The sequence below is a fragment of the Oratosquilla oratoria genome, chromosome 12, assembly GCF_046742065.1.
Source record: "Oratosquilla oratoria isolate Oo_2021 chromosome 12, ASM4674206v1, whole genome shotgun sequence".
Taxonomy (NCBI): domain Eukaryota; kingdom Metazoa; phylum Arthropoda; class Malacostraca; order Stomatopoda; family Squillidae; genus Oratosquilla; species Oratosquilla oratoria.
In genome coordinates, this window is record NC_134788.1 from 29,724,897 (window position 1) to 29,742,310 (window position 17,414).

General features: G+C 36.4%; 1 protein-coding gene across 3 annotated transcripts in view; it reads right to left on the reverse strand.

The window, feature by feature from the left end:
* Positions 1 to 446: 446 nt before the first annotated feature.
* The window catches only part of LOC143031192 (uncharacterized), a 52,997-nt gene continuing 36,029 nt past the window's right edge, over positions 447 to 17,414 (reverse strand). For all 3 annotated transcript variants that reach the window (XM_076194730.1, XM_076194728.1, XM_076194729.1), the window contains exon 2: positions 447 to 2,401. In XM_076194730.1, coding sequence (XP_076050845.1) covers positions 2,058 to 2,393 — 336 coding nt within the window. In that variant the 5' untranslated portion in view covers positions 2,394 to 2,401 and the 3' untranslated portion in view covers positions 447 to 2,057. The remainder of the gene's footprint in view (positions 2,402 to 17,414) is intronic.

Genomic DNA, 17,414 nt, shown 5'->3' on the forward strand with positions numbered 1-17,414 from the left:
GGCTCAACAATTTTGTTGAGTAACCATCTACCGTAACAATCTTGTGCTCAGAGGCTCCACAAATTTGTTGAGCTGACCATTTACGGAAACTTCTCCAAATACTATGATTCCTACACTACAAAGGATTACAAAGGCGGAGCATGCCGACAGGAGACCTTTTGGTCCATATCTAGGTCGGATGTGAAAAAAAATCATATTAATAATAAAACAATAAATAAAAACTATAATAATGTAAATAACAATTAAAATACATAAATAAATGCATAGGTATAGTTAAATAATAAACAGGTAAATAGTAAATAATAATAAATTGACGTATAATAATAAATGAAAATCAGACAGACAAATGATAACAAAAAAACAAATAATATAAGATAAATTATAATCATTACAGCATCTTACTGTAGGATATAGAAATAAAAAACCTATTTTTGTGATAATATATTTTTCTTATATTTTAAGAAATTAAAGCAACAAAAATCACAGTTCCATAATTAAATAAAACTTCATTGTCTACAAAAATACATATAATTTGTATTGTTGAAAATATATAGAAATCTACTTATGATATTCAACAAAGCACATTTGCTTGTTCTTTAAGCATAAGAGCACATCACATTTTAAGCATTTAAATCCAGATACACCGTTGGAACAGTGAGCACAACGTCCCCTTGACTGAGCTTCTGACCCCATTGACATTGGCCAGTGATCTAAGCAGTCATAACGAATGTCAGCAGATGGAGTTTTTACTTTTGCTCTTGCTTTCATGGTGTTACCCTTGCCTGGAGTGCTGCTTCTATACAGCAGTCTTCCAATATTTACTTTCTTGTTTACCAAGGTACTGGCTATTTCACAACGAAAATTCTTCAATGGCAAGACCTTCTCATTCAGCATTGCAGCTTCACGTTTGTACAAAATCCAAGCATTTGATGTAGAAACATCTGGAATGTAGCCAAATAGTGGAAGATACCACCTGTGTGACCTGAGTGGTGTCCTATACAAAGCCACTAGCATGTCAGAGAGCTCAATCCCCCCCATATGTTTGTTGTAAGCCAGGACAATGGAGGGACAAGGGATATCAACTTTGGATTTACTTTCATTGTCAAACCTTTGACAGAGCCTACAGGTTCAACTCCTACTGCATTACTTAGCAGTGTTACACATTTGTTGTCAAGCCATTTAACAGCAATCACATTCTCTGAGGAACTAAAATCATACTGACCTCTCCCCTTCACCTTCACTTCATTATCTGACATCAGACGTGCACCCCCATTTCTGTTCTCTCTCACTGTACCAAGGGATTTGAAACCTATCTTAGATTCTAGCTGTTTGACTAGCTTGTAACTGGTGAAAAAGTCATCACAAAATACAACAGATGACTTGGGGTCACTAATAGATCTGCTCAACACTAACATAACTTTTTCCCCAAGCAATAGCATTTTCTCATTTTCATTCAAATCTTCAGTACAAAAGGTAGTGTTGTTACCTTGGTACAAGAGCAGATCATGAATGATACCAGACGAGCTTGACCTACAAAAGATTTTGAAACCCCATTTGTGTGGTTTATTTTTCATAAATTGTCTCACTTTTCCAGCTCGTGTACCTTTATAAGGAACCGTTACTTCATCTACACTTTGGAATACACTACTTTCTACTTTTTTGCATTGCTCACGAAACATTTCAAAAAGTGGCCTAATCTTACTAAATTTATCCTCATTGTTCTGAGCATTATTATTATCTGTTAAGTGTACATATCGCTTCAGGCATTTGAATCTTTTACACCTCATGATATCAGCAACTATGGGGTAATGCAGAAACTCACTCCAGTAATCATCGGCTGCTGGTAAATTACATATGCCCATGTAAAGTAACACTGCAAGAAACTTTTGGATTTCACTGTCATCTGTTTGAATACTGTTAGTCAACACCTGATCTGAGTACAAGTTTGTATGGATATGTGGCTAACCATTTCATGTGTAAAGAACTGGGAAAAGTATTGTTAAGGTGTCTTGAGATCATCTGGCTTGGTGAATTCAGTTTCTGTTGGATATATGTTATCAACATCCCTCTTCCTCCACTGTCGCTCTTGTGAGAGGCTCATTAGGATGCTCAAGACTAGGGTCCACTGCAACAATATTTGCTCTACCTACTTTACGTCTTTTGGCACGTGGTTTGGCTGGCTGCTGTGAAGGAGAACTTTTTTCTTGATGGGCTGGCATATTATGGTCATCATTTGTGTCTTCATTCTCAATTGTATCATTACGAGGATCAAAATCTGGATCAGCAACATCATCATCATCATCATCCAGGCCATCATCAGAATACTCTGGACTATGTGGCACCACTGGCTGCAGATCCTTGTGTCTAGTCCCATAGAAAAATGCCTGATCCATTGTATACCCTGAGGAAGATATAATATTGTGAATAACAGATAAATGACAGTCATCCATGACTGAACACTTTTCTGAAACACTCTTCTACCCATATGTCTTACCATAATAGGGTAGCTCAACAAAATTGTGGACCAACAGTCAAACTCAACAATTCTGTTGAGCCACTCCTCCACCCATGAATTTTACCATATGAGTGCCGCTCAACAAAATTGTTGACCAACATTCAAACGGCTCGAACAATTATGAAGAAAACATGATGCAGCTGCAATGCTGAGGAGGTTTGTCTACACTGAAGAGGTCTCACACACCATTGCCATCTGTTGCTTAATAGGTGCATTACACAATAGCTACAATATTGTTGAGCTGCCAGATCAAGGGTAATTCCTTCAGTGAATGCATTTTAATAGTTTTTTGAATGGCTATATTTGGCTCATCAATTTTGTGCAGAAAACCATTACACCTTTGTAATTATATAATCTCATACACAACTTTACTAATACAATAATGTTAATAGTCATAAACAGACTGTCTGAGCATATTCATTACATCTAAAGGCAGAGAATTGTTAGATTTAGGATTTTCAATCTTTTTTAAACTAGCCAGTATAGGGTCTGAAATTAAAAGTAACCAGTGTATTAGGTCTGTGTTTGATCTAGTTCTTGATATTTTGCAAGTATGATGTAACCTAGCCTTTCTTATTGTTTAAGAGTGGCTTCTAAAGCTTCCTTAGACGCTTGATTGACCTACAGGTATACATAACTCATCTATTATTTGGCTTCCATGCATCAGCATTTTATGTACAGACATGGGCATATCATATCACTTATAAAGCTCAACATAACACATTGCAGTTTCTTTTGCATAAGTATGGTACTTGATACTGTCTATTTCATAATGGGAATTCAGAACAGTAAGAATTATATGAAACCTATATAGCAAATTTGCATCAAGTCCTGTTATTTCTGAGACAAGTTCACTGTTAGCAAAAAACCTTCTTGCTGTATTACCATGATTACTTGTGCCACTTCCATGTGTTGGCTTATCTACATTCAATCCTAAACGTGCTTTAAGGTCATTCTGTATTTTCTTCTTTTGCTGACTGACAATGTTTTTATTTTCAGAACCTTTTACCATCTTCTTTAGGGTAATGCGATAAGCAACATGAAACATTCCATGGAATTAATAAGTAGATGAAGGGGAGATATTCCATAGGAAAGTGCAGCAAAGGAGTTTCAGTAATTGCTTGGCAAACCTTGCTATCAACCATTGTTATTATAACTTTATGATTTACCTTGACATTGTTACAGACTGTTGGAGTAAGATTTTCAATATTCTCTTTGAGAGCAGAGATTTCTAACCTTGTCACCTCAGGTGTTTCCTTAGAGAAAGTAATTTTAAGTGGTCTGCAGTACATCGATGATGATGGGACAGGATTTTGCCACAATATCTTATCATTTGATCCTTGGATTGTAAGCCTAATTGGAGATATAAACATTGACAGGATATGGTCCTCACAAATGCTTTCATACAAATCTTGATTAAATCTGATATCATAGATAAACTGGTCTCCACTACCATCATAACAACATTTACTAAGCAGTTCTGAATTTATTACATCACCAATGTCACTCCCCTCTACCATATGATCATCATTATTACGAGTAGAACAACTCTGGAAGTATATGTCAATTGCATCCTTCTGATGATCAAGTAGGCGCATTGCAGTATGATCTAGGAGACACTGAAGAGGAATATCTGCGTTAAATTCATTAACATCAATTTTTCTGATAGAACCCTATCGTAGGATGGATACATATGACAGTTTTTTTCTTTGTGTGCCTCTCTCAAAAAACAGTAACTGGCTTTACTTGTATTTGTTTTAACTATGATATTTAATGCCTCAAGGGGTGTGAATGAAACTTCTGTTGCTCTAGCTGGAATAGATGTTGCATCTTGCTCCCCTGTTTCACATAATTTCATCTCTGTAGCATAAACTAATGTTGCTGTTGAGTTTTTTGCCCGTATTTGTTCAGTTTTCCTTCTTTTTGATCTGTCACTAGCACAAGGAAAGTTTGATGATGGTCTTCCCATACAAGTTTGCAACTGAACTTTTGGACACTCACTAAAATCATTACTGTTGCTACACTCTCTCTCACTTTCACTGTCCTCAGTACTAGTTTGACTTGTACCTAAATCCACTTCAAGTTTGAGTTCTTTGTCTAACCATCTGTTATTCTCCTTGAAAAACCTTGCTTTAATACGATGATTTTTGCGCCATCTCTCAAAAAACTGTTACTTCAAAACCTGAATTTGCAACTGAGTTGGAGCCTTAGTATGCATCAAAAAAGGTTAATATCATGACAGTTGTGTAGTCATTTTTACTATGTAAATATAGCATAGTTAGCCTTAAATTGTATTTTCTATGGATACATAGCGGGGGAAACTATTATAAATTAAAGCAAAACAATTACTGGGAGGGGTTTCATTTTCACCATATTCTTAAACCTATCGCCTGCTTTTATAGTGTTTTTTAGTGGGCGACCTAGATCACCAGTTCACATAAAAGAAATTAAAATAAAACTCTACTTAAAATAATATCAATAAACATGACAAATGGGGAAAATCTTTTCACCTGACCTTCCTCCTTCCAGAACTGTTGACAAGTAAAGATGAAAGAAAACAGGAATAGCAGCGGGAATATCAAACCACAGGCAGTGCTTGCGGCATCTGATGTCTCAAATGTTTTTCTTTATGATGGGACATTTCTACCACTATGCGTCACTAGCGGTCAATACGTCTTTGTCGTCAGAAAAAAATTGGTGTACGTTGTCGCCACGAGGAACATCCGTTGCATTCATGTCGAGTCATTAAAAATCATCGCGTTTATGAACACCCACCTCGAGAATTGTGGAAAAATTATGTTCCACATTGTCGGGGCGTCACACAGTGGTCTGAATAGCAATTTTCTTGAGCAAAAGTCTAGAGACGTTACACTGATACAATCATCTATGTTTTCTGTATAGTCCGATGATTAATTTTTTAAATTGAGATGCTCTTTCTTCATATTCAGTATCTAACAAATTATATTTTGTTCATATTTACAGGATGTAAATTCCTTATAGGCAAATGAAAATATACTTCATAGTAAATAATTGTAAATCATTACAAGACACAAATCAAAGATTTTCAAATTATACAATGTGAAGTACTTTCCATTTTTTTCTGTTTTGTTTTCATAGTTTCATTGAACAATTATGCATACACTTTGTTTCAGTAAATGTCACACACACACACACACACACACACACACACACACGAACGACTTGTCCTATGATATACAGATTAACAAAATTGTCGGGGAGACTTACAACTTGCTAAGATCAATAAAAGTGGCGTTTACATACTTGGACGAAGACATGATAAAAAAAATATTGGTTACATTGATAAGGCCTAGATTAGAGTATGCAGCGACATTGTGGTCCCCCAGTACCAAAAAGAATATAAAGAAAATAGAAAGAATCCAAAGAGCAGCTACAAAAATGGCACCTGCACTTGCAAACCTATCATACGAGGAGAGATTGGCTAAACTGGAGTTACCGACACTGGAGCAAAGAAGAGAGAGAGGTGACCTATTGACCATCTACAGAATCATGAGAGGCACAGAGGTACTTGATAGAGAGAACTTACTTAACTGGGACAAAAGAAACACAAGAGGACATGGAAAGAAAATAAAAAAACATAGCTATAGAAGAGAACTGAAGAAAAACAGTTTTCCTCATAGAGTTTTGGACACTTGGAACAAACTGGACAATGAAATAGTATGCGCAAAAACCATTCATGAGTTTAAAAACAAACTAGACACTGCAAGATACAAAGGCGGCATCACGAGCATAGCTCCCCTTCCTGCAAAATACAACTAGGTAAATACAACTAGGTAAAATACACACAAGCTTTCATCTTAATAAAACCACAAGGAATATTCTGAATGCCAGTTGTCAATCAGTCTGACAAGAAAAACTATATACACATTTACGATGATATAGTATACATATAATGGAACAAAAAATATATACAAAAACACTCACTCTCACCCACAAAAACACACTCTCACACACACACTCTCTCTCTTACCCACTCACACACTCACTCTCAATCCCCCACACATGGTCACTCTCACCCCCCACCCCACACAAACACACTCTCTTATCCCCCCCCCACCCACACACATCCTAACCCACACAGACTCCCACAAACACACTCACTCTCTCTTATCACCTATACTAACATACATACACATACTCTCTCTACACCTGAGGGGACACAAGTAGAGCTAACACGTCTGTAGGTAGTTGATCATTCTTGAGGCAATTTTTTTTCCTTAGTCCGGCTAAAAAAGGAAAAGGCATAAAAAACTCCCACCCATCCCACCCCTGAATACACTCCACACCCCTCCACCCTCCCTCTTATCTTAGCACCTCCTGTATGACGGGTATGTATCCCTGCACCTTGTCCACTGGGGGGAAGGAGAGGGGGGTCGCCGATTTAATGAAGCGGCCTTGCTGTGGATGTGCTGTGTCTTGCGACACTGCTTCTGACCCAGGGCAGTGGACAAGGTGCAGGGATGACCCGTCATCCAGGAGGTGCTAAGATAAGAGGGAGGGTGGAGGGGTGTGGAGTGTATTCAGGGATGGAATGGGTGGGAATGATTTTATGCCTTTTCCTTTTTGGCTACCTCCCTTGTAAGGGGGAAAAAACCTTGATACAGGTAAACGTCGACTTACGATGGCCGCGACTTACGATTGTTCGACTTTACGATGACGACGATATGATATATTTAACCCCTTCCATACGGTGCCGCACACGTAGGCGTCATGAGGAGCAAGTGGATTCGCGACGCTGCCATATCGGCGTCATGATTATATTTATTGTAGTCGCCCCTGTGTTTTTACATTCTTTCAAATGTGCCCTGAATCCCATTCTCTGTGGTTTTCAAAATTCGCGGGTGAAAGAGAGAACGATCGATATAAGCGGTGACTATATTTTATGATGCGAGTATTATTACGACACATCGTACGGCTGGCATTGGCTGCTGCCCGCGAGATTTAAGTTCCGTACTGAAAATACATATTATAGTGTTTGAATATGGTAAAATGGATAAAAATAATTAAATAAACTACTGTACATGTTTAATAGGCTATATTCAGTATCTCTGGTGGTTAATATACAGGTAGGCTAGGTACAGTGACCACGGAACAGAGTGATACACAAATTGGGGATCGACTTACGATGAAATCGTCTTACGATGGATTTATCGAAACCTAATGCCATCGTAAGTCGACGTTTACCTGTATATGTATGTCAACTGATGAGATTTTGACAAAAAATAAGGGGACTGACAACCTCATATTTGAGCTCAATGTTCTTGTCAATTCTGCCCTTGGACCTTATCAATCCATTGTTGTCCAAGAACAAGTTCATCTGACTCACCAAAGGAGGTATGTCACTGGTATCGGAGTTTTGTAAACAAGTCAATTCAACAGGGAAGGAATCCCTTTGCATCATTCCCATCAAATAGTTAGAGGCTGCCTTAACTGGGTCAGCATTAGACTTCTTAAACAAAAAGACAGCCTTAAAAATCAAAGAAGTGTGATGCAAAAGTTTGCTGTTAGAAGAAAACCTTTTAACATCAATTAGAGGAGCATCAATTTGGACAACAGCCACATTGACAATGTCTCCCTTGATGCTGGAGGGAATGCATCCCAAGTGACCCTTTGGCCGAGCATGAGGTGGCAATAACAACCATTCTGGTCCATAAACCCACCTTCAGTCTATTATTGACAAATATATTCTTCCTTGGAGCCTTGTTGGTCAGGATCCAAGAAATGGCAACTTGACTGTCAACAAGGAGCACTACAGATTCAACCAGTGGGGCAGACACCAGTCCTTCCTCAAAAATAGTTTTGAGACATCATATTGATAGTAAAGCTACCATAAGATCCAAAGAAGGTAACATTCTTTGTTTAATGGGAACCACCACTTTGACCTTGGCAAATATAAGGGAGAGCCATAAGACTCCCTTAACTCTCTTCTTTCTTGCCCTACATAGATGGCACATCCATAGGCTTCCTTGGAAGCATCAGCAAAAACAAATAATTTAATGGGAGATTCAGAGCAGAAATTTTTCCTTTTAAAGGATGTCATTAACCTCCCTAAAGTTTTCACATAACTCTTTCCATCTTGCGAGCAACTCACTATCCAATTTCCAATCCCAATCCACCATATTTTGGCACATCTCTCTAATGAGAATTTTTCCTTGTAACAACACAGGAGAAAAAAGACCTAATGGATCAAATGTAGAAGCCAAAGAAGACAAAACTTGCCTTTTGGTTGAGGCATCTTTGTTAAGGGAAACATCCTTGATTCTCAAGGTATCATAATTCTTGTTATAAATATATCCCAACACCTTTACCTCTTCCTTATTGCAAATGACTTCTTGTTCAAGAGCTTTGAGAACAGAAGTCTTATTGCAAGTCCACTCCCTGAGAGGTAAACCTCCATCAAGCATGATCTCATTAATTCTCTCGACCAAGGCAGGGAGGGAACTAAATTCATTAGTTGTGTAGACCAGATTGTCTACACAGAATTTCTTTAATCAAAGAGGCAGTCAGGTTGTCAGGTTGCATAAAAAGATGATGTCGGATAATGAAGTTCAATATGATGGGAGAGCAGATGAAACCACAAATGATAGTGTTACATCTGTAAGGAATATACTGGTCGTTAATCCTCCTAAAGAAACAGAACCTATTACGATCACTCTCGTCCTTCAAATGCATCTGCAAGAAGGCTTTCATAACATCAGCCAAAATGACATAATTGTTGGTTCTGAAGTACAACAAAAGAGAGGAGGATGTTCATCAAATTAACTCCCAGGAAAGCAGCTTCATTTAAGGAAGGACTGTTTCCTATTTTTAGTGAACAGTTGAAAACAGGTCTCATCTTAGAGGTGGCAAGATCATCATTCTTGAGCACATGTCTATGTGGCATAAAAATTTGGCCAGGGACTCTTTTAGTAACTGGTTCAAAAATACCCAAACACAGCTTCATACTCCTCCCTCAGACCCTTTTCCTCAAATTTGTCATAGACTCTTTGGGCCACTGCCAATGCATTCCTTAAGATTAGAGGGAACAAGGTCCACCAAATCCCTTTTCCACGGGATCTTTACATAATAGTGTCCATCTTTGAAGGAAATGGACTGTCTAAATTGATCAATTTCTAAAGCATCAATATCAGGGGTTTGTTCTTCTTTAATACCAATGGATTCTAAAGAATAAAAATGATCAAGACCATATTCTACATTAGAGTTAACAAACACTTCCTGCAAAGGATCAAATTGTAAACTTACAGGTTCTAGGCAGAAATTGATTGGTAACTTATCCTTGCCTAACCCTTTGGGAGGAAAGTATTCAACAGTCCCTCTAGACTGAATAAAGGAAGTTTCTTTCTCATGTTTCTTTAGAGAAATTCCATTGGCCTTAAAGGAAGAATTATAAAAAACAAGAGAATCCCCATGATATTCCTCCAAACAATTAAAAGAATCTACTCCAAGGTCTGAATCTGGATTTATCCTCAAAGGTTTCTCCTTAGATTTGAAGCTATCAAAATTTTGCACTTCATTAGAGGGCAATTCAGGAACCCCTTTGATCATTCTCTTTAAGTAGAAAGGTTTCTCACTAGGAGGAATATATTGAGCCCCAGTCCCGTAGGGAATGAAACCACCAGCAAGCGTAATAACCTTGCAAGACGGGTTACCATATGAAGGGGCTCTCTGTATAGTAAAAGTTTCAAAGTTTTGAAGAATGTCATTTCCAATGATGCCTAAAACTTGCAATTGATCTCCCTTCACCTTGGGAAAACTAGGGGAAACATGAAAATTCATGATGGTTCATACTTTGGAGTATAGAGGATAATGAAGGAATTTGTATGGACAAGTTGAATCCTTCAATTGCAAAAAACAAGCTAAACAGATTCATCCCAGAAGGGAGTTTTAAGGTTGCAGTATAATCAAAACCTCTTTTATTCATTACAGGTAAACCAAAGGAAGAAACCAACTTTTCCATAGGACTTAAACAAGGTCCAACTCTGTCCTCTAACAATTCCTTGTTAATGATAGAAAACTGTGCTTCAGTGTCTAATAAAAAGAGACATTGGGTAGCTCTCTTGCCTCTGCTTACAGGAAGGGAAACCAAAGGAACAATTGAGTCAGATAATGAATGGAAATTATACATTTTCCCTTCGGAAATAGGTAACTTATTAGCCATATGACACATGGCTCCATGGTGCTCGGGTTTGTTACATACAAAACATTTATAAGGCAGAGCAACCTTTAACCCGGGGCATTCCAAAGAGCCATGTCCATGATTCAAACATTTGTTACAGTCCTAATTGAGCTGCTCTAGTTTTCCTCTTTTCAAGGGAAATATAGGAAGAACACTCTGAACTTGCATGGTTGGAAGCGGGGCAAAATCTACATCTGTTGACAGACTTCTTAATAGGATCTGGATTGACTTTAAAGGAGTGACTAACTCCCTTGCTAGAACCAACAGATTTTTTCAAGGAACTTTCCTTGAAAGCAAAGGAGCAGGTAGTATCACTTCATCTGGGTTTGACACTAAGATCATCAGATGACATTATAAGTCTAACTATAACAGACTGGTAAACTTCTTTGAGTTTATTAAAATTGGGGTAATTAGAATTAATCACCTGAGACAATTCAATTAAGAAAAATTTAGATAATTTATTTAAAATTTACTGATCAGAAGGAGGCCTTCGCTTCCAGCCTTGGTAAAGTCAAATCCTATCCCCTTAAGGTCTTGTAGTTTGGAATCTACAGACCTAATGTAGCCTTCTAGGTCCTTCAACTTTGCAACCTCAGGTGCATTAATAATTGAAATCAACACCTTGTCCATAATTTCTTCTTTCTTAAAGAAGAACTCATCAAGAAGAAGGAACGCAGTGTCATAATTTGAATCATCCACTGATAAATTCTCTACTAAATGAAAGGCCTTCCCTCTGAGATATCCCTTTAAGTAAATCAATTTCTGACTATCAGTCAGATTAGGGATGCCAGCAATGGCATTCTGAACCCTTTTTAAAATTAAAATAGGCAAAGGGATTGAGTGAATTGTTCTCAAAATGTTGAAGAACAATTGGAGGGAGAGGAAGTTTTACAGAATTAACTTCAGTGGACTTGCTAGATTCAGCAACTTTAGAGTCAAGAACTCCCTTTAACTCAAGTCTCTGTTCCTTAAAAGGAGACAATTCTAGAAGAATGGACAGGCGGTAAGCCCTAGATTTATCCATATCCTCGTCCTTTTCTTCATCGTGGAGCAAGTCGTAAATGTCCTCGTCTAAATTCTGTATTTTCGAGAGGAAACATTCAATCTGACAAACCATGGTGTCAAGGATGGTAATAGAGAGTGAGTCCAATTGTGAATTTTGTAAAGCCTTTAAATCTTTAGAGAAAAGACCCCTTATATGGGCTCTATGTCTTCGGAGTTTTTTCAAGTCCTCAGACTCAGAGAAAGGCTTTTCGTTGCTAGTCATCTTGAAACAGCAACCCAAACAAACTTGTCACCAAATTCACAATTGTGTAACTTTCGTATGGAATACTGTCTTAAGGCTCAACCAATAATACGGAAATTTCATCAAGTTAATTTAAATACATTAGAAGCCCGATTTAACGAACTAATTCATCCAAGGTCCAGTCCGCTAAATTGAGCGAGTGAGTATTGGTGTAACAGTGTTGCCAGAGCGGATAATAAAAATTATACGTACCTAAAAATTCCCTAGTGTACGCACACACACATACAGTATATATATATTATTGTAAGTGAATTATAGGCAGCACAATCGTGAATTGCAAATGAACAGCAACGTGCAGTAATTTGTTGCAACATGCGTGTATTTACCTAGTTGTATTTTACGGGAAGGGGAGCTATGTTCGTGGGGTCCCGTCTTCATATCTCATTTTATCTAAACTATTTCTAAATTCCTGTATTGTTTTTGCACACACCACTTTCTCATCTAACTTGTTCCAACTGTCTATTACTCTGTGTGTGTGTGTGGTGTAACAATGATAAGCTGTCTGTGAATTTTGCGGAATATTAGTCATAGCTTCGTGTTTGGTTCGATGTACAGCTACACAGAAAACTATCGTTAGTAGGGGTGTCGAAACATTCGCTAATGAACATAACCTTATGATACCGAAGGGTTGGTATTTCTGGGGTTCGAATTGTTCGAATTCCTTCTGAATGAATATGAATCGAATAATAGTTCCGGAGTTCATATAGGATTCACTATGACATGATAATCTTATTTCCGATGGAGACTTCAACTTGTCTCAAATAGTTTCGTTGTTTTGTGTCAAAATGATTAGCGTGATTTACTAACGATAGTTTTCTGTGCAGCTGTACATAATTCTAGCGATTAATAGGACTGGGCAGTTGGTTTTTGGATAATGAGCATTATTGTTGTTGTTGTTGCAGAAAACGTAGTTCGTTGTTATAGAAGTATTTTTCGTGGTGATTACTCTCGCGTACTGATTTTGAATTTTCCCATCAACTTACCGTTTCATTATATTGTTTTCCTATTATACTATCTATTTCTACTTGAATATATTTCTGCTACAATTATACTTTATACATATACTGAATTATATATTATTGTATATATATATATATTTATACATATATATACATTTATATATACTGTGTATATATATACATATGTATATATATATATGCATGTATATATATATATATATATATATATATATATACATATATATATATATATATATATATATATATATACATATTTATATACCTCCAAAGTACTAAATTATAAAATTTTCCTTGACTCCACCACCACAATCTGGTAACATCTGGTAACATTGGACTCTGAGACACGCATGTGGCCAGTTGACGGAAAATGCTCAACTAAGCTTACTGTTCCCGCTAAATTGAGCTATTTCCGTAAACGCGCATCTAACCAGCTAGCAGAAAATGGTCAACTTAGCGGACCATTTTTGCTAAATTGAGCATTTTCGTTATTGCTATTTGCAGTTTGTTAATTTGAGCTTCCACTATATTGAGATTCGTTAAATTGGGCTTCTACTGTACAACAGTTTTTACACAGAAAAGAGCAGACAAAACAAGGGAAACCACGATTAGTAACAACAGAGGCTACCAAGATCACAGTAGATTTCAATAAACTTTGAAAGAATATGGATATAATAGTGCCCCCTCATTCACCGGTAAATTTCCCTCAAAGAAAACAAAGGCCTCAAACGAGGAAATTAGCAAAGTCCAAATAAATTTGGTACGAAAAAAACATCAGGAAACCGGACCTCGTAACCACCTATCATAACTTTAAAAAATAAAGCGCTAGATAGCGGCATACGACATAAGGGGGATATCGTTTAAAGTCGAAATTGAGAGCAAAAAAGAAGTTAAATTAAAATATCAAATATTAAATTCTCAAATTAGAGAAAATTGACTAAATATGAAAGAATTAATCTCACTAAAATCTGAGAAAATTGAACCTAAGGCAACTGTGGAACAATAAATTCAATGGCAAAATCTGAGAACTTACTTGTTAGCATTCTCGGGTCTCACTAATTGCCGAACAAACCGAGAAAAGCCGAACAAAACAACAAAACCCAAACAAGGACAGGTTTTGCTCAAATGCACACTTCTATATATGTATGGTTGCATTATTTGAACTATTTTCTTTAAGATGTGTGATTTCCATGTGTAATATGATCAAAGAGAACTTAAGTTTTTATCCTCTGCAATTTTACCGACCCCAGCTACGACTCGTCCAGCCCGCCGTCTATGATCACTGGTGGTATGGATCAAACTACACTCTTTTAAGTTTCTTACTGTTGTGTTATTAGTGTAATAGACTGCATATAGTTGAATTATTTGAACTCTTTTCTTTAAAATATGTGATTTTCATGTAATTTGACCAAAGAGAAGTTATGTTTTAGCCTCTGCAGTATGACCGACCACAGCTACAAATACCGTAACAAATTAGCATATGGTTGCATTATTTGAACTATTTTCTTTAAAAGGTGTGATTTTCATGTAATTTGATCAAAGAGAAGTAACGTTTTTATCCTCTGCAAAATTACCGACCCCAGCTACGATTCGTGGTTACAAATTTACCGCTAGCCTGCCATCTATGTTCTGCGAATGTAGATCATCACTGAGTGTCAGGGATGCCAAATTTTGTATTTTTTGGAATGTTTTTACTGTGTTTGGCAGGAAAATTTGTTAGGTGGCATTTTTGAGAATTTGGCATTTTTGGGGGGCGTTTTTAAATGCCCGGTCGTGATGAGAGATCACTCTTTTACTTGTATCAAGAATTAAATGATGATGTATATGAATGATATAAATTTTTCTTGGTTATATCATGTGGGAAATGTTGTCAAGATTTTGTGCCTAGCCAAAGGATGTTTCAGCTCTTCTTTAGTGAAAATATGTATGAACGGAGTAGTGCATCAAACATTTCTAGATCTGATGATGCTTTTGATTATATTTAGACACAATAGAAAAGTCACAAATGTATTTTTTATTTATGTATGTCAGAGTCTCTAGGAGGTTGTTTAATAAACTGGTTTAATTTATTGTAGAGGATACCAAAAAGTTTACTTAGGAACTTAAACGTAATATATGGAGTAATACATTTTATTTTAGTTATTAATATTTTTTCTTTCTCACATAATACGGAGTATAATATATTTTATTTTGGAAGTTCATATCTTTCTTTCCTTTTCACACAGTCTTGAAGTAGATTTATTTCAGAGGATGGTGGTTTATTACAGTACCACTAGAATTAAATGATGATGTACATGAATGATATAAATTGATCTTGGTCATATCATGTGACATTGTTTTATATTGGCTAGTCAACAGTAATTTTTTTTATATTGTAATTGTAGTTATACACATTATTTTTAACTACTTGATCTTGGTTACATCATGTGGTATTGTATTATATTGGCTAGTCAACAGTAAAAAATATTTTTCATATTGTAATTGTAGTTATATACATTATTTTTAACTACACATGTAAAACCAAAATACAAAAAAAAAAAATCTTAAAATTCGATAAGGATTTACCGAAGTTCGCAAAGTACTTTAGTGAGAAACTGGTTCCCTCGTTGCGTTCTCATGTGTTTCAACTTCAACAAAATCATAATCTTCTGTTCAAATTGACCAATAACAACTGTGAAAGTATGAACCACGCTCTCACCTTCCACCCACTAGGGCACGACAACTCTCCCACTGGGGTGCTGTTACCAGCATTGTATATTAATGTATACATCCATGTACATAATTTATACAATAAACCTTTATTAATTGATTAACCATTGTCACATTTAGTCTTTGGACATTTAGTCTTCGGAAATTTAGTCTTCTGACAATTGATCTTCCTTTGCAAAATAACTGTGGTCTTCGGGCATTTAGTCTTCTGGACAATTAGTCCTCATCTTCAAGTTATAATAGGATAACCCGCTTAAAATATCTGTATTAAGAAAAAAAGAGATTGAAATTCATGTATATACAACTTTATTATTTATAGACACATATGATATACATTATTTTCAATACAATGTAATATAATCATTCCAGAATGATTGAAATTTATGTATAAATAATTCTTTACTATGTATAGACACATATGATATACATTTTTCAATACAATGTAATATAATCATTCACTTTAATAAGTTTACAATTATGTAAGACGAGTAGAATCACCGGTATTTGTCAACGTTGTAGCACAGATATCATCATGAAAAACACAGTTTATTGAAACTTTTAGTTCATGATCGCAGACTTCTTCCAACACAATGAAGGAAATCATTGGCATTTGATATGCCATCGCGATGCTGCTCGCACATGTATTTAAGTTTATTCTGAAGTTGGACATGTTTACGCTTAACTCGTTTCTTTGTTTACTTAAAATTTAGAACACCAAAATGCCATTATTATATTTTGAGCACCAACATAACTACTTTGGTCATTCTTTATTTACTTTCATTTATTTATTTATGAATGAATGGATGAATGAACATAAAAAAAATCCTTTTGGTGCTAAATAAGTCGCTTAACGCACGAAACCTGTTTATTATCTAACTATATCTTTGCATTTATTTATGTATTCTATTTGTTATTTACATTATTATAGTTTCTATTTATCAATCTTTTGTTATTATGATTTTTTCTCATATCCGACCTAGATATGGGCCAAAAGGTCTCCTGTCGGCATGCTCCGCCTTTGTAATCTAGCACCAATTATTGAACACGAGGCCCGAGTGCGCCTTGACGCGTGAGACCTGGACATAATCCTGCCAGAGCGAGATTCCTCAAGAAGGGGGAAGTCTCGGGTAGCAGTACTTTCGGTAATTTCGGTGTGGTGTAGCTCGTCAATCAGAGATAGAGACTAGGGTAAATGACAGGGCGTAATCGATGTGATGAGCAATTGAGCGTGAATGTTCTCCATTCAGAATCTATCATATCTCTGCGAATAAAAACGTAACTTCTCTTTGATCATATTATATGGAATATACACCTTTTAAAGAAAATAATTCAACTATATGCAGTCTATTACACTAAAAACACAATAGTGTTTCTAAATAGAATGAACTTTGATCCATACCACCCAGGCACGGATCCAGGATTGTTATGGGGGGGGGGGACCGATAACCGATACTTGAAACATGCCGAGAAACACCCCCAAGAATATAACAAATCTTAAATTCAAACTTGCCCAAGGTTATAGGTGTCAATGTACTTGGTGTATTGCGCAAAAATATTTGTTCCCTTTTTGTGCTCCCTGCAAGGGACATCTCACCGAGTTCTTGGAACGTAGCTTGCGGAATATCTTGGCATTTGCGATGGTACCACTTTGAAAGCTACAATGGGATTTGAATATAATTGGTGCGTTATCCC